We start from the raw sequence: 26,129 nt of genomic DNA, 5'->3' as shown, positions 1-26,129 counted from the left end.
ACATATAACCTACTGAGGCCAAACCATGAAAAAATTAAAAAATCTGAACAGACCTATAACTAGTGAGGAAACTGAAGCAGTAATCAAAAACCTCCCAACAAAGAAAAACCCAGAACAAGATGGCTTCACCGGGGCATTCTATCATTTAAAACACCAACCCTTCTTGGGGCGCCTGGGTGGCGCAGTCGGTTAAGCGTCCGACTTCAGCCAGGTCACGATCTCTCGGTCTGTGAGTTCGAGCCCCGCGTCAGGCTCTGGGCTGATGGCTCGGAGCCTGGAGCCTGTTTCCGATTCTGTGTCTCCCTCTCTCTGACCCTCCCCCGTTAATGCTCTGTCTCTCTCTGTCCCAAAAATAAATAAAAAACGTTGAAAAAAAAAATTAAAAAAACAAAAAACAAAAAACACCAACCCTTCTCAAACTCTCCCAAAGAATCAAAAAGGAGGAATTCTCCAAACCTATTCCATGAGGCCTGCATTATCCTGATATCAAAACGAGACAAAGACACAAGAAAACTACAGACCAATCCCTGATTAATAATGATGCAAAAATCTTAAACAAAATACTAGCAAACAGATTTCAAAAGCAAATTAAAAGGTAAAACCAAGTAGGATTTATGTCTGGAACATAAGCCTGGCTCACTATTTGTAATAACATGAAACAATGTAATACACCACATAAACAAATGAAGGACAAGAACCCCATGATCATCTCAATAGATTCAAGAAAAGGTTTTGATAAAATTCAACTCCTTGATGGTTAAAAAAAAAAAAAAAACCTCAATAAACTAAGAATAGAAGAAAACTAACTCAGCATAAAAATCCTTATGTAAACAGGCCACAACAAATTTTTGTTTTCTTCATGCATGTGTTTTTTAAAATTTTCATTAATTATGACATATTGCCTTTGTAATATAATTTACCTTATTAAAAACACTAAAATAAAAATACTCTTAATACTATATTTTCATCTGTAAACATAAAAATACCAATGACTCTATCAATGCTGTACTTAAAGGAAAATTCACAGATCTAAATGCCTATGTTAAGAATAAAAAAAAATAATACTTTCTAATGCCTTTTGTAACTCATTAAGGCATTGTATCTAGACTAATATTGCTACATGATATTACATCCAAATTCAAACAACCAACATAGCTTTAAAATATTTTATCACTATAATTATTTTAATAGCAATTTTTAATAAATATAAAATGTATTAGTATAAAATTTATTAACAGTACCAATAATTTAAATTAAAACAATAAATGATATTTTGGATTCCATAATTTATGCAGAATACATACATGACGTTCTTCCTTAGCTGCTTCTTCTAACTGAGCTGCAAATTGTGAACAACATATCAAGAATGAATTCAGATCATCCCCAACCTTTTGAAAAGAATAAAACAAAGTTACTTTTAATTTCAGAACCCATATGCATACCCATCTATATTATAGTACATTTGTTTTTAAAAATAGTTTTTGTCTATAATTTATGTCCCTTCAAACATATAAGACAAGAAATTGTGCTCCAAATGCTATACTAGCAAATTCTCCCAGAAAGTGGAAGAGAGTACATTCTGGGGAGTGGCCCATGAATGACATACCCAACTATGCATCTCTTCTCATTCTCCTCTACATAGTTGTAGAAAATCAAGCATCCCAGATTTAGACTCCTGAAATTTATGAGCAGCCAAAAAAAGGTAGCAATTCTGTATATACCTTATAAATATCTCTTTGTGTTAGAAAATTAACACTAATTATAACTTCTGAATATAAGTATACTTATCAAGAGCTATAGTCTTTCACCCTCAATAAGCAAATGAAGACTTTGAGGAAAAAATAGTGACAGATTAAAATGTTACAATGACTTAAAAAAAAAAGTCACAATGACTGAACCTTTTATAGTAGAGTGGTGATTTGTAAATCAGAGACAACCTATGATAAACAAATCTAGATGCTTATATACAGTTAGGATTCTCATAGAGTGTTCTCCATGAGGAATATGCTTATTCAACGTCACATTTTAAAACATACTCATACGCTCATATATTTTTTTTGTCATGGTAAACATCTATACCCATATAGAAGAGTGGGAAAACTGAATTAGTCATTCAAGAGAGCAGGAAAATGAAGTAACTAGAGTTACTAATCATAAATATGAGACTATACACATGCTTGAGGACCATCTTCTATTCAGATTTAGAAGCCACAAATATAGGGATTGATTTGATGAGGGTTGCAGTTTAACAAAATAAAATCAATAAAGCATGACAGGGCAAGAGAGTTAAGTACCTATGTGTGGGAGCAATAATAATAAGGGAACATGGAATTTAAGCTAGGTAAGTAAGAATAGAAGAAGTATTTGGGACAGTAAAATGTAATAGGACCAATGGATTATAGTTCCCAATGGAATCAAAGGACTTTTGGAGTCAGAATATTAGACAGACTAAGTGGGAAAGATAAGAGGTAGTGACCAGAAATTAAGATGATTGAAACTTAAATTATGGAAAAGTAACAGTTATTGGTTATGACAAAGACTAAAGGATATCATCTTGTTGGTTAGTGGCTGACATAGAAGATAAGATCATTAGAGTGAATGATCATTCAGTGAACTAAGAGGCCACATTATTTGGAAAGATCTTCTACATAGATATTAAAATCATCAAAAATTATGACAACAGTGCTGTAAGACAAGTAGAATACCAGTATAATACAGACTGTTAGTCACCTACTAATTATTATGTTTTTCCTTGAGGATATTGAAAAGGAGAGGACATAAGGAAAACGTGATGAACTGAATTCTGCAGAACACTTTGCAGATGAGCAAAGAACCAAAGCCATATCCATACCTAAAGGGAGCATGGTGGAGAAAGAAGAGCACTTGGCCTAGTTGTGCCAAGTGTGCCAAGTCAGCCACGTGAAAAAGCAGGCCTACCATTGACAAACAGAATTCAGAGTATGAAGAAAAACCAGCTGAGCCTTTGACAGTCATTTAAGCTGGCAGATAGACTAGAATGAGAAAAGCTCCTAAGGCAAATCACTGAACCCAAACATTTTTCTTTTACCAAACTCCTCCCCATCTCAATTTTGCCATAAAGATGGCAGAAAAGGAGGCCTACGTACCCATTAGGAATGGTCAGAATTAAAAAGACTGACAATACCAATTCTGGTAAGAATGTGCAGCCACCGGAACTCTCATAGAGAGCTGGTAGGAACATACAATGATTCCGCCATGTTGGGAAACAGTTTATGAGCAATCGCTCATAAAGTTAAACATGTATTTATAACTCACCAATCCTATTCCAAAGAAACTATCCACGATGAATAAAAACATATATCCTCACAAAGACTTGTACACAATGTCCACAGAAGCTTCACTCATAACAGTCAAAATAGTTACTGCATCCAACCACCTAAATGTTTATCAACTGGTGAATGGATTACAAACTGTGGGATAGTCATACAATGGAATACTCTTCACACCAAAGAAACTACTGATATACAGAACAACATGGATGAGTCTCAAATACATGATGAAGTAGGGAAGGCTATATATATATATATATATATATATATATATATATATATATATGATGACTACATATTATATGATTTCATTTATATGACATTCTAGAGAAGGTAAAAGTATAGTGACAGATCAGTGTTTGTCTACAGCCAGGATGGGAGGAAAGGACTGACTGTAAGTGGGATACAAGGAAGCTTTTGGGGATAACAAAATGTTTTATAGTTTGGCAATTACACAACTATAAAAAGGAGGAACTAAAAACCAGAGGAATCTCATCCTGCATGTTCTTGTGGTAATTGTATTTGAAGTTCTACCAGGAATGAACCAAAATGTGAACCAAAACTATTTAAAATCAGAGTTCAAACTCTTCCCTGCTAAAATACTTGCAAGATCAAATAAATCAACCCCTGAGGGGAAGCAGCAATATGTACGATTATGGGTTAGACAAACCATACAATAACTCAACTTAATTAAAATATGGATCAGTTCCTGCTCAAATCAGTTCTTAGAAGAATGCGAATGATTAGCTTTTCATGCTAAATGTCAGAAAGGAAACAGTAAGGATTCTCTAGAAAATAAAACATTGTACCACAGTTTCCAATATTTTTCTAAATATAATGCTTGGGATCCAACTAAAAAAAATCATAAAACATATGAATAACCAGGAAAATACAATCCATAATCAAAAGGAAAAATAGAAGTAAATACACTGATGATCCAGATACTGAAAATTAGCAAAGATTTTTAAAACTCTGTTACTGATAAAAGAATTTGCAGAAAAATATTGGTAGACAGGTAAAGAGATAGATAATAGCAGGAGAAATATAAAACTCCCTAAAAAGTAACCAAAAGATAATCTTAAATGTGAAAATTATGATATTTGAAATAAAAATTTCATTGGATAGAGTTTAACAGCAGATCAGACACCACAGAAAGGATCAGTGAGTTTGAAGATAGAATAACATATATTGCCCAAACTGAATCAAAGAAAGAGAAAAAACTGAAATGAATGAACAGAGAGTAACTTCTTATACAGTAACAAGCATTCTAATATATGTGTAATTAGAGTCTCATAAAAAAGGATCAGAGAGGCAGTAAAATATGTAAAGAAATAATGAATGAAAATTTCCAAATTTGATGAAAAACATCAACTCACAAACTCAGCTTGATAGACTGCAAATAGAATAAATATACATAAAAAATAATTTTGGACTTTCACTTCTGGTCATCATGGACTAGGCCCATTCCTCTAATCACCCCTCCTACAGTTAAAATCCATAGACAATACAACAAACTAACACAGGCAAATTCTGAAAGGAAGAAAGAGAAAGGCAGAGATCTCAAAACTTGAGGAATACATGAATTCTTTAGGTTTTCTTTTTACCTACATATAAAATGGATGGGACACTGGAAAAGCCTGACTCATGGAACTTCCAATAAGAACAGACTTAAAAAAAAAAAAAAAAAAAAAAGCACAACAACTAAGAAAAGCCAAAGGACTGTAAAAAGGGGGTCTCTAGCATAACCAAAATCTTTTTGACAATGCCTAATCCTACTTGAGCCAAACACCAAGAATAAGCTGCACCCACTATCCATGTGTCGATAGGACTAAAAAATAATGTGGCAGTGAAAATTAGCCATCCAATTCCCCCACCAGAGTGATGATGTTGAGACCAACCAGGGAACTGAACTTCCACTCTTGTCTGAAATTAGCAGTCATAATGACTCAAGGATATCTGCTCTCATCACTATTATTAAATATAATACTTGAAGCCAGAGCCAGCACAAGAGAAGGAAATAAAAAGCATTCAGACTGGATAGGAAGAAGTAAAATTGTCTCTACATGAAGATGACATAATTGTCCATGTAGAAAATCCAAAAAATCTATAGAAAAACTAGAATGAAAAAATACATTGAACAAGGTTAAGATACAAGATCAACATACAAAAATCAATCATTATTTCTATCTACTACTTACAAAATGTGGAAACTAAAATTTAATACAATGCCATTAAAAAGTGTTCCAAAAAACATGAAATATTAATGCATAAAATCTAACAAACCATGTACAGGATCTGTATGATGAAAATTACAAAATGGTGATGAAAGAAATCAAACAAGACCGAAACAAATGGAGAGTCATACAATGTTCATGAATTGAAAGACTCAACATAGGTGTTTTATTACATGGAGCCAAACTCAATCCCTAACTAACAAAAATAATTATAAAATAGAAAAATAATACTCTACAAGTGTATCAAAGTACAGTTGAATATTATGAAACATGTAAAATAATTCATCTCATCAGTAGGTTAAAAGAGAACCACATACTTAATCACCTTAAGAGTTACATAATTTATATATACCAGATATTTGTTAGAATTCAATAAATTCTTGGGTTTTTTTTTATTTAGCAAAATACAAATAGAAGGACACTTTCTTAACATGATAAGGAATATACATCTAAAACCAACAAGTAACCAAATGTTTAAGAATTAAACAGAACAGGCACTAGCAATAAAAATACGTTTAAAATACAGATAGGTCTTAATTAAACTTTAAGATAAGTGTTAGCAGAGGATAGAAAAATCAATACTCTACTTTCAAGTTCCTTAACCAGGTCATTTTCATGGATGGGAATTCATTCTGAGAACATAAATGGATTCCAAAAGAAAATCTTAACCCTTTTCAGTGTTAAATGTTTCTACATTAGGATTATATACACTTACAGATAAAGTTAATTCTTCATGTTCAGGCTTCACAACTGATTTTTCTCCATCTACAATGCTAAATCCATAGGCTTCCTCCAAAGTAGAAACAACCTATGAGTAAATCAAAGCAAATTTTTATTTTAATAATTTTATGTAAATTATATGTAAATTTATTAAGTGTAAAAAAACACTTAATCAAACATGTCAGGACCTTCTTAGCAATAAGACTTCTTTCTACCAGTGCCATAAACTTAAACTTTCCATCTCACATCCCATCTTATATCACCCTGAAGAATAAGAAACAGTCCTCAACTCTACTCTGTAAGAAAGTCCCTATGACTCCCATTTCTGTGTTCATAGGCATGTAAAAGGCGATCTATGAATAGTTGAAGCATCAACTCCACTTATCACCAAAGTATTTCCTCAAAATCTGAGGGACTCAAATTTCTTCTTCGAAAAGAAGCGGACAAAATAGAAATGTAAACTAGAGAGCAATAAATTTTTTAAGGAAATTCTCTGAGCTAACCCTTCAAACTTTGAACAAACTTGTATTTTGGAAATTTGACAAAACTATATTCTTTTTATATTTGTGCTACCTGCCTCATTGTTCTCATTTGGTATGTGGTACATTCACAATTCAATTCTGGATCACTGTGCAAAGAGAAACTCAGAAAAAAGGAGATTTTTTTTTTTCCCAACACTAAGAGCTAAAGTTTCTAAAGTGCTGAGAAGAGTTAACATAGCAGGAATGAGCCAGAAAGGACTATCATTAGAAAGATCTGCTTTCAAGGTTGGCCTTAGACTGCTGCCTCAGAACTTGGATTTCATGAGTGTTCCCATCATTCACTGATAACAGTGGCTCATTGTCCTTAAACTGTTTGTACAAACAATGTGGTTTATGCTAAACATCTGCTTTCCTTCAGGGAGTGTGGAATTTTGGTACATGCTAAGCAAAATACCTAGATGAGCAACCCCCAATAAAACCCTGGGCACTGAGTCTCTAATGAGCTTCTCCAAAAGACATTTCACATGTGCTGTCATAATTTGTTGTTGGAGTAATTAAGCACATCCTGTGTGACTTTAAAGGAAGAGGAATCTTGGACCTAGTTTCCTCCCGACTTCACTCCATAAGCCTTTTCCTTTTGCTGATTTTGCTTTGTATCTTTTCACTGTACTAGATCTTAGCCATCAGTAGGTCTATATTTTGAGTCTAGTGCACCTTCCTAGCAAATCTCTAAGCCTAGGGATGGTCATGGAAACCCTAAACACAGGGACCAACAAGTGTCTTACCATCTTTAGATGTTGGGTAATTTTTCTGATCAATTCATCTTCTGCTATTAACTCCTTTGTCTTACTCGATGCAATGGGCAAAGCATATCTTACGATGGATTCCCCTGCTGGTGGAGATCCTAAGACCATTGATTCAAGTTTATCATGTACTAATTTTGCACTATGTTTTTCCTTTGCTTTAAGTGACAACGGTGCAGTAAATATTCCTTTTTTGTAAGTTAAATCTGGAACATTTGCCAATTTATTACTAGAGGCTGACAGATGTTTTGCGGACTTCATTTTGTTATTTTACTTCACTTCCAAATTACAGGTGAAAAAAATTGTATTCCTCCCTGTAAATAAAACATTAAGATTTCAGATTAAAAATTAGGGCAGGATTACCAATTGCCGTGAAGATGGTGAATACCAAAACCAGCACTGCAGAAATCACAAAATGGAGAGGAAACCATTCCTAACAATAACAACAAAAAAATTTTAAAAAAAGAAAAAGAAAAAAAGCCTGTGAGAAATCCTTAAAGGTGACTGAAGACTGATTTATGTATGAGTATTTAGGATGGGGAGTTTTATATCTATCATTATTTGCATAGGAATAATAGCCTAGACCCAGGGTAACAACAGAGTAATATCAAGGCAGCACCAAAATCATGCTGGGTCCCCCCAAAAAATATATTCAAGTTCTAACCCCTGGCACCTGTGAATATGACCATATTTGAAAATACCATTTTTGTAGATGTAACCAAGTTAAGATGAGGTTATACTAGATTAGAGTGGGCCCTAAATCCAATGACTGGTATCATTATAAGAAAGCCAAATGAAGACAAAGATACACAGATGTATACAGAAAAAGGTCATGTAATGATAGAGACAGAGACTGGAGTAAATCAGCTACAAGCCAAGGAACGTTAAATTTTCCCAGCATCCTTGCTAGGAAAAAGCAAGGGAAATTCTTCTTTCGAAACTTTAGAAGGAGCATAGCACTGCAAACACTTTGATTTCAGACTCTTAGACTCTGGAACTGTAAGAGAATAAATTACTATTGTTTTAAGCAACCTAGTTTGTGGTATTTTGTTATGGCAGCCCTAGGAAACAAATACACACAAAAAAATTTCCCTAAATTTGATGGGAGGGACCTAAACTGTGGCCTGTTTTTTGATCATTTCATAATAACAGATTACTAGACAAGAGTAGCTGACACTCCCAAAGACATATGAGTTCACAGGCAAAAATAACTTGACATCTGAAAAATACAAGCTTTGCAAAGGAAAGAAGAAAGAAAGAAAGAAAGAAAGAAAGAAAGAAAGAAAGAAAGAAAGAAAGAAAGAAAGAAAGAAAACTAAAAGAAAAGGTCCAGAGGCACCTGGCTAGCTCAGTCCGAAGAGCATGAGACTCTTGATCTCGGGGTTGTAAAATCAGGCCCCATGTTGGGTGTAGAAATTATATAAATACATACATACATGCATATATACATACCTATATACATGCTTTTAAAAAAAAGTTTAAAAAAGACAAACCAAAAATATACAAATACACACAAACAGAATATTAGCAACACAAAACAGGTACATGAGTATTTTTTTAAAGACTCAAGTAGAAATACTACAAACGAAAAATGTAATAAACATAACTGATCACAGAATAATACTGCTGAAGAATAAATTAGGCAAATGGAAGATCAGAGTGAGATATTCTGCCAGAAAGCAGCAGAAAACGATAAAGAGATAGAAATGAAAAAGAAAATAAGAGATACGTAGAAGAATTATACAAATATCAAAAACCAGATAAAAGAAGATCCAGTGAGGAAAAAAAATATGAAATGGACAGGAGGAAATATTTGAATAAATAATAAAGATAAATTTCTCAGACTTAAGGATAGTGGAAAGCACAGATCAAAAGTGTTCACAAAATACCAAAAAGGAAACAGATAAACAACAAAACATAATTAATGAAATAAATATAAAAGCCTCAAAAAGAAAAATTTGGAAGTTTTCAGAAGGAAAGAGCATATAACCTAAAAAAGAGGAAGAATTCAATTTTTAATTCAAGTTTTAAATAAAATTTCTTCTTAAAGGAATCTATATTTTGTCTAAATCGCAAGCTCTTTGGACGCAGTCTAGCTGAAGAATAAAAATGGATGCAAAGATTAGCAGCATTTATCACATATTCTCGAACATGAATAAAGTAAAATACACATCATCAGTAAGTATTAAAAATTAATATATTTTAAAGAATTTAAACAATTAGCAATCCTATGAAAATTGGGAAAATATAGGCCTGCATTTGTTGACAATATATAAACATGATTAAATTTTTGAAGAAGTAGTACCTAGTATAGAGAGGGTCATCTAATAAATTTTAATAGACTAATAATAGATATTTTTTTAATTTGGCATGGAAAAAGTCAATGGCATCCTGTTAGCACATTTATGCAAAATACAAATATCAACACCAAATAATACACTATTTTAGGAAGTAAAATAAAAACCAAAAAATAAATATTATATGATACATTATAAATGAAATCAGTTACAATAACATTTTTACAAGCTAATTATTTCTCAATTATTTCGGACACAATCGCTAAGGTAAACCACAGAAAGCACATAAAAATTATTGATATAATTGTGGATTTCCAAAATGCAAATATTTCTATATGTGAACATGTATTAGGATTTTAACCAAGAGATGACACAGCTGGAGAAGAATCTACTGTTTAGATTACTTACAAAAAAAAAAATTAAAAAATATATATATCACATTATGTGTATATATATATATATATACACATATATATAACAGCAATACAATGCCTCAAATACGTATGAGAAAAAACAAACAGAAAATACTCAAAAATGAAAAATCTGTAATATTTTGCACAGTTCATCAAGACTTTTTTTTTTAACTTGGTAGTGAATGATAGAGGAAAAATATCTTCTGACAACACTGAAAATTTTTCATTCTCAAACTGTACAACTGCTTTATTGTTGTAATGAAACACTACATAGTTAATTGAAAACAGTTGTCAAACATAATTTTTATATCATAGTCAAATAAATATTGGGAAAGATTATTTGATGTCATGTCACTCAAAATTCATTTGAAGAATGCAATGGTTTTGGAAACTGTTGACAATAATAAATATATACATTGTAGAACATAAGCCAAAGTCCCCCGTTGGAAAATATATCCATTTTTCTAATATTAATAGTGGCATAATATTTTTTTTAATTTTTTTTTAACGTTTATTTATTTTTGAGACAGAGAGAGACAGAGCATGAACGGGGGAGGGGCAGAGAGAGAGGGAGACACAGAATCGGTAGCAGGCTCCAGGCTCTGAGCCGTCAGCCCAGAGCCCAAAGCGGTGCTCGAACTCACGGACCGCGAGATCGTGACCCGAGCTAAAGTCGGACGCTTAACCCATTGAGCCACCCAGGCGCCCCAGTGGCATAATATTTTAAATAAAGGTAATGTAATAAGTGATACAGAAACTAAAATTTAATTTACAAAATTGAAAAGCATCAAAAGAATTTCAAAGAAATTATATTGCCAAAGACAATGCATCAAAAGCATCAGGTCTGAGAGAAAAGGACCAGCAAAAATGACTTAAGAATGATTGATCAATGAGCCAGAAGGTAAAACCAGGAGAGGATGTATTGAAAATAAAGTGAAAAAACAACAACAACAACAAAAAACTTACGAGTAAATGATGAACTGCGTTAAATGCTGGGCGGGTAAGATGAGGACTAAGAATTAACCACCGGATTTAGCGACAAGGAGGTAGGTCATTTGTGACCTAAAGGATAGCAACGGTTTTAAGAGTGACGGGAGGTGAATGCCTGAAATATGGGCAAAAGGAAGATTTTTTAAGAGAAAAGTAACATGTTTGTATGCTGTTGTAAGTTGAATTCTGCCCTCTCCCCCCAAAAAATATGTTCAAGTCCTAACCCCAGAACCTGTGAATGTGACCTTATTTGTTTTTTTTTTTATTTTTTTTATTTTTATTTTTTTTTTTATTTTTGGGACAGAGAGAGACAGAGCATGAACGGGGGAGGGGCAGAGAGAGAGGGAGACACAGAATCGGAAACAGGCTCCAGGCTCCGAGCCATCAGCCCGGAGCCTGACGCGGGGCTCGAACTCACGGACCGCGAGATCGTGACCTGGCTGAAGTCGGACGCTTAACCGACTGCGCCACCCAGGCGCCCCTGACCTTATTTGTTAATAAGATCTTTGTAGATGGAACCAAGACGGATTCAAACTGGATTGGAGTGGGCTCCAACCCCAATGGTGTGCTTCCTGGAAGAAACTCAGACCTCCAGGCGCATGGGGAGACCACCACGTGAAGACAGAGGCGAAGATGAGCGCAAGGAGTCTAAGGGACACCAACTGGCAGCGGCCACCAGAAGCTGGGAGGAAACACGGAACAAATGCTCCCTGAGAGCCTCCAGGAGGAACCAGCACTGCCACACTCTTCAGACTTCAGCGTCCAGAAACAGGATAAATTTTTCTGGTTTTAAGCCACCCAGTTTGTGGTACTTGTTTAGGCAACCCTAGGAAATTAATACATATGCTGATGGAAATGACCCAGCAGAAAGCAAAATGTATTGATTGGTATGGAGGGAAACTGCTGGAATGATATCCTTGAGTAAACAAGGGGATATAGGTTGTAATGCATAAATGCTCCCGTGCACTTAAGGCAGGACCAGGGAAACTTCTGCGGTGACAGACAGGAAGGCTGAGACGCCCGCTACTTCAGGAAACCAATTGAGAAAAAGACGGGCCGCGCACCAGGTGCAACCAAACAACCTAATAAATGGACCCATGAAGTTCACACGCCTATAAAAATAGAGGTTACATGGACTAAACGCTTGTATTTACAAGAAACATTTAGGGATTTTACGTATTGTCTTCATTTAATCCTAACTATCCTAGGAGGAGTAGATCAGCACAAATTTGCCCAAGTTTATCAGTCACCTTCTACCACAAAGAAAACGTTTTCTGGTCTCCCTTCAAGGATTCATCTCAAACGCTTTAATGATACAGTACACAACGAAATGGGGGAGGGGGCGACATAGGGCAGAGAAGCTAGGATTATCGTCTTAGATTTCGCTTCAACAGAGGCACAGCTGCCGCTTTTGCCAGAGAACACAACAGAAACCCTCACACTCCGCGGAGGGAAGGACCGCAGGCGCCTCCCCTCCCAGTGGCTAGAATACCTGCTGAGGCCGCTGGAAGCCAGGTTACTGGGCGGTTTTGCCTTGGCCAAGCGTGCTCTAAGGTGAAAGAGTTGGAAATGCCGAGCCTCCCAGACTTCCTTCAAGGCGGAAGCCTGCAAACCCTTCAAACTCCAGCCTTGCTATTTTACAAACTGACATTTGGGCGGAAAGGTCGGGCCTCTGCGCCCTGAGGCGGCGGCAACGACCCGCCCGGCGCTAAGCGGCGAGGTGGGCGGTTGACGCCGCGTCTCCGACGCCCCCGCCGCGCGCCCCCGCCCCGAGAGACCCGCGCCGCGCGCCCCCGCCGCGCGCGATCCGCCGCCGCTCTAGGAGCCAAAGCCTGAACCGAGTCTTTCCCGGAACTGAAGGCTAGAGGATTTTCGGCAACTGTGGAGCCCTACGAAGTAATAGAGTCCAGACTGCGCTTTCTGTGTTTCTTGCTCCCTGGGCTGTGTACTTCCCTCCAGGACGCTGCACAAGTGAGATTCTTTTAGGCATTTGGCCTAAAGAAATAAAACAGGGGCCTCTTTGGTGCTTTGAGAACTTGGGCTTCATCACCAGCAAAACCTGAGCCCCAGGCCCTTAAAGTCTGCAGTTGTCTAAAGTTCTTTACAATCCGGGGTTTGGTAGAGTCCCTTACCAGACTTAAGCTCCCAGGGAATCGTGCAGCGGCTTCGTACTTTAAAAATAAAATGTACCAGAGAGGCATCTGGGTGGCTTAGTCCCTTAAGCCTTTTGAGTCTTGATTTCTGCTCAAGTCATGCCCTCACAGCTCCAGACACCAAATCCTGCTTCAGGGTCCATCCTGATAGCACCGAGCCTGCTTGGGGTTCTCTCTCTCTCTCTCTCTCTCTTTCTCTCTCTCTCTCTGCCCATCCCCTGCTTGTACTCTCTCTCAAAATAAATAAACTTAAAAAATAATTAAAAAGTAAAATGGACTAGAAAGTTGCATGATGCCACACAACAGTCTATTGCCATCAGTTTGCATACTACTTGCAAAAGATGTAATTTTCCAAGGTAGAGTTTTTTTGATAGTTTGACTTCAAGAAATGAATTTTTTCTTTTAAAAAATGAAAACTATTGATTTAAAACACTCTCCAAATAAAGTTTTGTTGCCCAAAGTACAATGTTTTAATATTTAAAAATACTAACTTGATATAATTTAATTTTTTAATAATGGCTTGTTTGGTTTGCTATATGAATATTCAAGTAAATAGTTCTAGGGCACCTGGGTGGCTCAGTTGGTTAAGCGTCTGACTTCTGCTCAGGTCACGATCTTGCAATTCACGGGTTCAAACCCCACATTGGGCTCTATGCTGACAGCTCAGAGCCTGGATCCTGCTTCAGATTCTGTGTCTCCCTCTTTTTCTGACCCTCCCCTGCTTGTTCTCTCTCTCTCTCTCTCTCTCTCTCTCTCAAAAATAAATAAAAACATTTTTAGAAACATAGCTCAGAACAAAATCTGAAACAAGAAGTACAAAAATGGAAGAGGGCTCCAAATTGAGACATAGAAGGATCCTGAACTCACCTCCTCCCCCAAACACAAGAAATTTCCAGCTACATATGGAAAAATTCCCTCTGCAAAGGACTTTGGAAACTAAGTGAACAGCACTTCTGCAACATAGGAGAAAAGGGCCACATTGAGACAGGTAGGAGAGGTAAAGACCAAGTCTTGCAAGAAACCTCTCCAAATCCCAGCAGACCCACAATTAGGAGAGATCTCATAACAGAAGAGCTAGTCCCTGAGGACAAAGGCTCCCCAACTCTTGGGATCTGCACCAGAGAAACAAGCCACAGAATGTCTGGCCTTGAAAAACAAGGCTTACTTCCAGGAGAACCATGTGGCTCTAATAACGGAACATCCACTCTTAAAGGGCTTGTGCCTAGACTCATTCACCACCCTTACCCTCCAGAGCCAAAGCAACAGTTTAAAAAGCACCTACATCATATGCAAAGGAGACTCATTTGCTAATCTTAAAAATATTTCAATTTATATTCAATTGATAATGTGGTCATTTCAAGGATCTGGGACAATTTAAATTCTTACAAAAAGAAGTGGAATTTCCTACTGACTCATTTTCTAATTTTCAGAGTTATATAGAAGGTATGTGATACAGTGATATATTTATTCATATATATAAACTAATATGCTTATATGTAACATAAACTTTCTATATATTGAGATATACACATTTAAAAGACAGAAAATATTTGTGTTTTAGCCTTTCCTAGATATCAGCATACAATAAATGCTTGTTAAGTAAATGTTACAACTTTTTTTCAAAAGTGCAAAAATGTAAGAGATCCATGGAAAATTGTATCCCAATAGATGGAAAAAGAGATACCATGCTAACATTACTCAAAAGAAAGCTGTAGTTTTTATATCAATTACAGAAAAACTGGATTTTTAAGTAAAGATGATTACCAGGGATAAAATGGGTTATTACATAATGATAAATAAGTCATTCATTAAGAAGACATAACAATCCTAAACATTTATGAAACTAACAAGAGAGGATCAAAATACACAAAACAAAAGCTGATAGGACTCCAAGAAGAATAGACAAACCTACAATTAAAATCTACAATTAAAGTCAGAGATTTCATCATATCTCCCTCCATAAAATATGTAGACAGAAAATCAGTTAGGATATAGAAACTTGAATACCGCTTTCAACACTAACAACATTATCAACCAAATAGTAATTCATGTGTCAAAGAAATAGTCAAAATAGAAATTATTTTGAACTGAATGAAAATAAAAACAAATCATATCAAAATGTGCAGGATGCTGCTAAAGTAACATATAAAGGTAAATTTCTACACACCTGTAATAGAAAAGAAGAAAGCTCTCAAATAAATGACTTCAAATTAGAAAGGAAAGGCACTAAAAAAAGAAGAGCAAATGAAACACAAAGGAAGAATAAAGGAAATGGTTAAGAACAGAAATCAATCAATAAAAAATAAATATAAACTCATCAGTATAAACTCTACAGATGTCAACAAGATAATAAGGGACTTTATGAACAACTTTATGCCTATAAATTCAAAATCTTGGACAAAATGGATAAATTTCCTGAAAGACAGAAATGACCAAAGCTTATTCAAGAAATTGATATCGTGAGTACTATTATATGTACTAAAGAAATTGAATTTGTAGTTAAAAAATCAAGAAAAGTTTTCCACCAAAAGAACCCTAAGCCCAGATGGCATCATTGGTGAATAATATAAAACATTAAAGAATAAGCAGTAAAAATTTTATACAAATGAGATCCAGAAAATTGCAGAGGATCCAGGAATACTTCCCAACTCATTTTGTGAGGCAGCATTACCCTAACACTGACATCAAAAACATTATAAGAAAAGAAAACTACAGGTCAATATCCCACATGAACATATATGCAATAATTGTCAATGAAATTTTAGCAAATTGAACCAAACAATATATAAAAAAATAGTAGTCATGACCAGCTGGGGTTTATTCCAGGGATGCAAGTTTGCAATAACATATGAGAATCAATGCAGGGCGCCTGGGTGGCTCAGTAGATTAAGCGTCCATCTTCACCTTAGGTCATGATCTTGCTGTTCCAGAGTTCAAGGCCCCTGTCAGGCTTTGTGCTGACAGCTCAGAGCCTGGAGCCTGTTTCAGATTCTGTGTCTCCCTCTCTCTCTGCCTCTCTTTCTCTCTCTCTCTCTCTCTCTCTCTCTCTCCCTCTCTCTCTCTCTCAAAGATAAATGAATGTTAAAAAAGTTTTTATAAAGGGGCACCTGGGTGGTTCAGTTGGTTGAGTGTCCAACTTTGGCTCAGGTCATGGTCTTACGGTTCATGAGTTCAAGCCCCACATCACGCTCTGTGCTGACAGTGAGGAGCCTGGAGCCTGCTTCCGATTCTGTGTCTCCCTCTCTGCCCCTGCCTTGCTTGCACTCTGTCTCTCCATCTCTCTCAAAAATAAACATTAAAAAAAATTTTTTTTTAATTTCATAGTTACAAACAGAGGGTGGGGGGAGGCAAACCATAGGAGGCTCTTAAATACAGAGAACAAATTTGAGGGTTAATAGAGGTGGGGGAGAGGAGAAAGTGGGTAATAAGCATTGAGAAGGGCATTTGTTGGGATGAGCACTGGATGTTGTATGTAAGCCAATTTGACAATAAATTATATTAAAAAAATTTTTTAAAGCATGATAATGTAATTCATCATATTTACAGGCTAAACACACACACATATGCACACAGATGATTATCTAAAGAGGGGCTGAAAAAAATAATTGAAAAAATCCAACATCCATTCCAGATTTTTCATAATCTGAAAACTTGAATTAGAAATTTTCTCAGCCGTGGGGCGCCTGGGTGGCTTGGTCGGTTAAGCGTCCGACTTCGGCTCAGGTCATGATCTCAGGGTCCGTGAGTTCGAGCCCCGCGTCGGGCTCTGTGCTGACTGCTCAGAGCCTGGAGCCTGTTTCAGATTCTGTGTCTCCCTCTCTCTCTGCCCCTCCCCTGTTCACGCTCTCTCTCTGTCTCAAAAATAAATAAAAACGTTAAAAAATTTTTAAAAAAGAAAAAAAAAGAAATTTTCTCAGCCTTATAAAACACATCAGTGAAAACCTATAGCTAATATCATACTTAATGGTAAAGATTGACCGCTTTCTCTCTATGATAAGGAACAGGACAAGGATGTCTGTTCTCATTACTTCTTTTCAACAATGTACTTAATGGAAGTCCTAACCAATGTGAAAGCCCAGGAAAAAGAAATGAAGGCATTCAAACTGCAAAGGAAGAAAAATGAAATTTTGATAAAGAGACAAAATGATCTATGTAGAAAATCTGATGAAATCTTCAAAAATTAACTAATAAGCATAACATGGTTGCAGGATACAAGACCAAAATACAAAAACCAATTGTGTTTCTGTATGCTCTTGATAAACAATGAGAAAGTAAAATACAATAAACACCACTTACCATGGTATCAAATACATGAAATATATATACATACTACTGAAAAAAATGTGCAAAACCTCTACACTGAAAATTATAAAAACTTGCTGAGAGAAAATAAAGATCTAAATAAATGCCGATATACTGGGCTCATGAATTAGAAGATTTAATAATGTTAAGATGTCAGTTCTCCCCTACTTGATCTATAAATTCAATATAATCCCAATCAAAATACCAACAGGTCTTTTCAAAGAAATGGTACTAAAATTCCTTTCAAAACGCAAAGGACATGCAATAAGCAAAACAACTTTGAAAAAGAATAAAGTTGGAGGATTTCAAACAAAAAGTATAGTCCTAGAGGAGTCCCTGGTGTCCCCGGGAATAAAGTCTTATTGACCATTTTTGAGCAACGCTCCCCTCCCCCAAGTGGCACCTATTGCTCTCATAAGTGCACACGTTGACAGTGGTTCCAACATGGCCTCCCAGCCACTGATACACCTTAGGTTTCTTACTTCTGTTCAACTAATTAAGAGTCCTTGTATTTGGAGGGACTATACGATGGCAGTCAGTCCAATCTGTCCTGTTTGTTTATAATAACAGTTGGGTGGGATTTGTCCATCCCATGAAATGCCTGAATAACAGGTATGAGAAAGTCTGTGAAAAAGACAACAAATATTTTGACAAGGTTTTGCATAGGAGGTGAAGAAGCTGGGGCCATTTGCTGCTACTTCCAATACTGAGAAGCAAGATTGAGAAAACAGCAATCAAATTGTAATCAAAGCCATACGGCAGAGAGCAATTCAGAAGTCAGTTACATTCAAAAAATATGATTTGCAAGACAAAAATAGATGGTGGCTGCACTATAGCCATTGTTAGGGATGATCTTGAATAACAGTGTTGAAGCAAATTTTTCCTAATGAGAGAAGTTGTGAGCAGTGCCTCTGTTTATCCACTTTGCAGGGAAGAAGTGGCTCAACATAAGAATATATATGGACTCATGGATGGTGGAAAATTGCTTGGCCTACTGATCAAGGGCATAGAAGGAAATAGACTGACAGGTCAGAGACAAGATCCTACGTAGAGGCATGTGGACAGACACATGAAATTTTCCATATCACATATAACTGCCTACTTAGAAGGCATCCACTGCAGAAGAAGCACTGAACAACTTAGTGGACAAAATCATTCAGCTAATTGATATTAGCCAACCTCTGTCTTCAGGCATACTGAACCTGGCACATTGGGCACATGAAAAAGTGGTCACAGTAGGAGAGATGGAGGCTACACATCAGTCCAAAACCATGAAGTTCCTCTTACCGAGGCCAATCAAGCTACTGAATATCCACCATGACAGCAACAGAGGCCAATAACCTAGTGTGACACCATTCCTTGAGGAGGCCACCGGGTCATTTGGGGGCAAGTTGATTAATTTGTGCCCATTCCATCCTGGAAGAACCAGTGAAATACATGGGTTTGGAAGCATAGGGATGGAAGCAGGAGATATCCCAGTTAGCATCATTCCCAATAACCACTAAAGAACTCTGTGCTTTTCTTCCTGCAACTCTGGACTTTGGAAACTTAAAAATCTAGGTCCCCAAAGGGAACAGCAAGTCTCCTATTGAACTACAAGCTACAGCTTCCACAGCTGCCACAGCTGCCACCTAGACACCCTGGGATCCTTGTATCCAGGAACCAGGATGCTGGAAGAGGACTGACCACTTGGCAGGCATAAATGATACTGATCAACAGGGTAAACTAAAACTAATGTTACACAGTGGTAGCAGGGAGGAATACATGTGTAATTCAGGTGACCCACCTGAGTGTCTCTTAGTACTCTCTTTCCCAGTTACAACTGTGAATGAGCAAATGCAGCAAACCTAGCCTAAGAACTGTGTGGGCCCTGGGGATCAGATCAGTCAGGAGTTTGGGTCACACCACCAGGTAAGCTGGGTGAGTAAGTTGGGTCATGACCAACACAGGGAATAGCTGAAGACAAGGAAATTTAGAACGGATGGTGGAGAAAGGACATAATAAGTGTGAGTTTCAGCCCCCAAATTAACTGCAGCAGTGGAGACTGTAGTTCAGCCCATAGACCTCCCTATTTTAAGTTTATTCTCAGAAAGAGAGGTCCACAGGAGAAACGTGTAAGAAGAAATACATGCAAAGCAGAGCGTGAACTGTGACAACCATGAAGACCTCACTGTGATGATCACATTTCCCTTCAAGAAAGAACCTGAAGCAAAGAGTATGGGTTGCTGAAAGCCTCTGGCTATGGATGCCATCAGGCTCTGTTTCAGCCTTTGAGATAAGTCCACTTGCCTCTTGGGCATTCCCCAGCTGATGACTAAGCACACAGCGATATAAAGATTTGCTATTTCTGGCCATTGTGGGACTCCTCCATGAGCATTCTCTGTACTTGAGATCCCAACAGGGCTTTCCGAGACTTTCTCACCTATGCCATGGTCTGATCCTCTTTCATTCTCCCTCTCCTTTCACAGGTACCAGCTCAGCATCATTGTCTGAAAGCTTCCTCTGCCACTCCTGCTCCTTCTTCCCTTTACAGTGGTAACCCCTAATAAATCTCTTTCATTTGTAACTTCATCTTAGCACCTGCTTCCTGGAGGACCCAAATCAACAAAGAACTAAATGTAAAAACAAAAACCATAAATCTAAAAGAAAACATGAGAGAATGTATTCATGACCTTGGTATGGGTCTTAGACAAGACACAACTATAGCATCAGTTGACTAGTACTTAGTCAAGTACTAACTGTAAAAAAAGAAATTGATAAACTGGACTTCTTTCACAGTTAAAATGAATTATCTTTCAACAGATGAATACATAAACAAACTATGATGTGTCATTACAATGTAATACTGTTCAGCAATAAATAGAAGGGAACTATTGATACACAAAACAATTTGGATGAATCTGGAAAGCCATTATGCTAAGTGAAAGTACCCAATCTCACAAAGTTACATACTGTATCATTCCATTTATATGACATTCTCAAAAAGACAAAACTGTAATAATGGAGAACAGATTAGTATTTTCCAGGGGTTAGAGGTAGGGGAGTGTGTGATTATAAAAGGGTAGCATAAGGGAGTGTTTTAGCATTACGAAACTATTCTGTATCTATATTCACAATGGTTACATCCATTCATGTGTTAAAATTCACAGCAATGTACACCAAAGAAGTCAATTTTACTATATGTAATTTTTAAATAAAAAAAAACAAAAATAATCACCCACATACTGATGCTTTGCTTAAAATTATTCAATGAATGAATGTTTAGGGCTGAAGTTGTTGCAGCATATGGTAGGTGTGTGTTTAATTTTGTCACAAGATGACAGGCTTTTTTCCAGGGTGTTTGTTCTATATCTTGATTGGGGTATGCACTTGTGTCAAAACTCATCAAACTGAGCACTTACAATGGCTGCAATTTATTTTATGTATAATATACTTCAATAAAGCTGATTAAAAAGAAAATGCTTTAAATTATCCTTACATATCAATAATAAAAGGATTTGAACAGACATTTCACAAATGAATACATAGCATCAATTATTCATTGATGAGCAACATTATTTCCATTAAGATAATGCAGATTAAAAGCACAATGAGATACCACTACATAGCCACTAGAATGGCTAAATATCACTGAATACCAACTGTTCCAAGAATATAGAACTACTGGAATTCTCATACATTTCTCATGAGTGTGTGAAATGGTACTCAATTTTCAAAAACATTTTGGTCATTTCTTATAAGGTAACCATAATCTTACCCTCTGACTAAGCAATTCCATCCATATGTACACAAAAATACATGGACATGGAACATTTGATTGTAATAGTACAAAACTTAAACCATATAAATGTCCATTAAAAGAACTACGAGTAACCAAACTGTGTCATACTCATATAATAGAATACTAATCAGTAACATGAGTAATAATCACTGCCACACACAGTGTCATAAATAAATCTCACAGACATTATAAGCAAAAGAAGATAAATACAAAAGTCTATATACTGTATGATTCCATTTATATGAATTTCAAAAAAAGTAAAACAAATATATATAGTGATATATGTTTGTCAGCCTCCAAGATGCCGTCAATGATCTTTGCCTCCTGGTTTTCATATCCTTGTGTAGTCCCTTCCTACACTGAATCATGTCTGGCCACGTGACCACTACAATATTGTAGAAGTGACAGTGCATGACTTCCAGAGTTAAGTCATAAAATACATTGCAGTTTCTGCCTCAGCCTCACTTGAATTGCTGACTCTGGGAAGCCAGCCACCATAGCACAAGGACACTTAAGCAGACTTGCATAAGGCTCATGTGAGGAAGAACTTGCCGGCCCTGTGAATAAGCCACCATTCAAACATTCAGATGACTACAATCCTGGGCCTTGCTGACATGTGACACAATCTCAAGAAAGGCTCTAGTGAAACCATCTAAACAATGTAGTCCCAAATTCCTGACCCACAAAACTTACAAAATGTAATAAGTATTGCTTAGTATTTTAAGCCACAAAGTTTTGGATAATCATTTATGCAGCAATAGATACCTAAGACATGATAAAAATCAAAACAATATTTGTGGGAAGGGGCATATTGACTGAAAAGAAGCACAGGGTAACTTTTAGGGGTAATAGAAATGTTCTATATCTTAATCCTGATGATGTTTATATGGATGTATTCATATGTCAAACTTTTGAACTAAATGCTTATGATCTATGCATTTTATTGTATTTAATACATATGAATAAAAATTAAACAAACAATAAAGAAAACATGATTCAGGAAAGAAAAAGTTCATTCATAATAGTAACTACACCATAAAATATCTAGAAACAAACATTAAAAATGTGCAAATTCATGGGCTCCTGGGTGGCTCAGTGGGTTAAGTGTCTGACTTGGTTTCAGCTCAAGTCATGATCTCATGGTTTGGTTCCTGAAATGGAGCCCTGTGTCAGGCTCTGCATTGACAGCATGGAGCCTGCTTGGGATTAACTCTCTTGCTCCCTTGCCCTCTCTCTCAAAATAAGTAAATAAACATTTTTTAAATATGCAAATTCTATACAAAAAAAAAAGACTAACTCCTTGGAGAATAATATCAAGGTAGATAAAGACCTGAATAAAAAGAGAGACAGACCATGTTCATAATAATAAAGGTAATTAAAACGACTAACATTTGTTGAGTGCTTTTAATGTAGCAGACTCTGGTTCAAGCACTGCACATGGATTATATCATATTATACCTTAAAATAACACATGAAGTTATTTCTATTTCATAGACAATGAAACAAATTGAGAGGTTAAGTCATTATTGTCAATATGTCTATTCTGCAGATAGCAATCCTTAAATTCAGTGTTATACCAAGCAAAAACTCCAACACCATTTTTATGACATTTGGAGGACTAATTCCACAATATATATATATGGAAGAGAGAAAGAACAGTGACAGGGGGATATGCTTTATCAAATCATGCAAAGTATGCAAAATAAATAGTGACTTAAACGGACAAATTTGGAAAAGAAAAACATTAACAAATAAGTAGGGAAACTGAATATAAAGCCCAGAAATAGATCCATAGATACAAAAATTTCTAATTGTAAAAATACGATATTTCGAATCACTGGTGAAAGAATATGCAATTCAGTAAAATGGTTTGGATATATATCTACCGTCTGGGAAATAACCTACATTGAGTTCCAACTTCATACCATATAACAAGTTCTAAATCAATTAAAATATTAAATGCTAAATAGCTACAAAGTATTAGAAAGAAAAGAAATGTAGGGGCACCTGGGTGGCAGAGTTGGTTAACTGTCCAACTCTTGGTTTGAGTCAGGTCATGATCTCATGGTTTGTGAGTTCAAGGCCTGTGTCACTCTCTGAGCTGTCAGCTTGGGAATCTGTCTCCCTCTCTCTCTGCCCCTCCTCCACTCATGCTTGAGCACTTTCCCTTTCTAGAAAGAAAGAAAGAAAGAAAGAAAGAAAGAAAGAAAGAAAGAAAGAAAGAAAGAAAAGTAATGTAAAATTTTATAAGCTTGGGATAGGAATAGGCTTACACTCAAAGCTCAAAATCCAGCAAGGAAAAAATGAAAAGATTTGATTACATGATTTTAAAATTTCTATTTATTGCATGATATCACGAGCAAAACTTAAAAGACATATTTGCAACATATGTAACTAACAAAGAATATATAAAGACCTTCTAAAAAGACACCTGGGCACTTCTAAAAGGAGCGCCTGCATGGCTCAGTCAGCTAAGTGTCCAACTCTTGATCTCAGCTCAGGTCTTGATCTCACTTGAGTTTAAGCCCCGTGTTGGGCTCCATGCTGAGTGTGGAGCCTACTTAAAATTTTAAAAAATAATAAATAAATAAACAGACAAGTCAATAGAAAAATTAACTTTAAATATATAGTTCATGCATTTTGAACTAAATTCAAAAATTTGAAATTCACGTAGGCAAAAAAGCATAAGAAAATATGTTCAGGGCACCTGGGTGGCTCAGTTGGTTAAGTGTCTGACTTCAGCTCAGGTCACAATCTCACGATTTGTAACTTTGAGACCCACGTTGGGCTCTGTGGCTAACAGTTCAGAACCTGGAGCCTGCTTTGGATCCTATGTCTCCCTCTCTCTCTGCCCCTCCCCTACTTGCACGCTGTCTCTCTCAAGAATAAATAAACATTTTAAAAAAATTTTTAAAGAAAATATGTTCAAATTTTCTAGTAATTGTGAAAATGAAACCTAACATGAGATGTCACCTTATACCACCAAAATGGCAAAAATTAAAATAGTGATTATATCCACAGTTCACAAGGATTTGGGGAAAGGAACAATCTTATGCATACTTCATGAGAAAACCAATTAACAAAATCCTTTTGTAAAACAATTCAATATTATTTTTCAAAGTTAAAATTTTACATATTCTTTGACAGAATAATTTTACAACCATGAATCTATCTTATAGAAATGTCCAAATACATGCACAAAAATATTTTAACAAGAATGTTTATTATAGCATTATTTATGATAGTGAAAATTCTTAAATAATACAAATGTCTGTCAAAACAGAGGTCACTTTAATAAATTGGGATATATCCAAAATATTTTGTAATGATATGCAGCTATTAAGAATAGGAACTTTGTATATCACTATGGAATAACCACTAAGACATGTCCATTGAAAATTGTATAATTATGCATAAATTATTATTTTATTTGTTTAAATAACCTGTATGTACTTCTGTAGATTATATGTGTATAAACATATATTAATGCAGCGAGAAAAATCTCAAAGGATACATATCAAAACATTTAAATTCAAATTAGTTAACATGCAGTGTAATATTGGCTTCAGGAGTAGAACCCAATGTTTCATCACTTACATATAACACCCAGTGCTCTTCCCAACAAGTGCCCTCCTTAATGCCCATCACCAGTTTAGCCCATCTCCCCAACCACCTCCCCTCCAGCAACCCTCAGTTTGTTCTCTATATTTAAGAGTCTATTATGGTTGCCTCCCTCTCTATTTTTGTCTTATTTTTCATTCCCTTCCCCTCTGTTCATCTGTTTTGTTTCTTAAATTCCACATGTGAATGAAATCATATAATAGAATGTGTATATGTAAGGTGGAAAATGAAGATGAACTTTATTGCTCTATGTGTTCATGCACATCTGAGGCTTTCATAAAAATACAGTAATTTATTTCTATTACCCGTACAACAAAAAGTACAGAGAAATATAATCATCAAAAATCCATTCCACTTACAATGTACAGTTTATTCAATATAAGACTCTGTGATACTTTGGTAGGTATTATTGCCAACCTTTTTTATAATTTTCAACATCAATTTTTACATTTTATTCAACAAATATTTATTTAAGGTCACTAAGCAACAAGCACTGTGTTGGGTACTTAGACGTAGTAGCCAGAGAAAACACAGTCAACTGCCCTTATAGAGTTCACAGTCTATTTGGAAGTAGAAAAAATTAATAAGTAGTTAAATAAAATGCAATGAATGTTCGAACTAAGGAAATACAGGGTACAAGGAAGAGGAAATAATAAGAAAACCTGATTTAATCTAATCTAAAACTAAATCAAAGAGCACAGAAAGCTCTAAGAAAGGAGATACACCCCCCAAAAGAGATGATTACATTAAAACTGAAATGTAGGCTTGGAGTAGCCAGGCAGAGTAGGAGGGAATGCTAGGGAAGGAGGGAAAAAGACCAAAATGAGAACATTCAGGGCAGAAAGAATTATCATATGCAAAGTAGGTATGGTTGGAACATAGCGGGTGAGGGTTGAGTGGCAAGAGGTTAATTTGGAGAGACAGCCCAGGACCTATCTGTCAAGGTTCTGATTAGCCCTGGTAAGAAAGGAAGAACTTTATCTAAAAGCCAATGGGAAGTCTGATGTGGAAACAAAGGCAAAAGA

At 36.0% G+C, this 26,129-nt stretch overlaps 1 protein-coding gene across 3 annotated transcripts in view; it reads right to left on the bottom strand.

Moving 5' to 3' along the window:
• The window catches only part of LOC102966878 (coiled-coil domain-containing protein 7), a 134,512-nt gene extending 121,520 nt beyond the window's left edge, over positions 1–12,992 (bottom strand). For 2 of the 3 annotated variants that reach the window (XM_042991356.1, XM_042991357.1), the window contains exons 1-4: positions 12,740–12,991; positions 7,530–7,861; positions 6,258–6,350; positions 1,305–1,388 (exon numbers count right to left, since the gene is read on the bottom strand). In XM_042991356.1, coding sequence (XP_042847290.1) covers positions 1,305–1,388; positions 6,258–6,350; positions 7,530–7,808 — 456 coding nt within the window. In that variant the 5' untranslated portion in view covers positions 7,809–7,861; positions 12,740–12,991. Of the gene's footprint in view, positions 1–1,304; positions 1,389–6,257; positions 6,351–7,529; positions 7,862–12,739 lie in introns of all 3 variants that reach the window. The other variant, XM_042991358.1, reaches the window with a different exon arrangement.
• Positions 12,993–26,129: the final 13,137 nt, after the last annotated feature.

Source organism: Panthera tigris, chromosome B4 (genome assembly GCF_018350195.1).
Source record: "Panthera tigris isolate Pti1 chromosome B4, P.tigris_Pti1_mat1.1, whole genome shotgun sequence".
NCBI lineage: Eukaryota > Metazoa > Chordata > Mammalia > Carnivora > Felidae > Panthera > Panthera tigris.
Note: the sequence above shows the minus strand (reverse complement) of the source record. Positions and strands in the feature narration are given on the sequence as shown.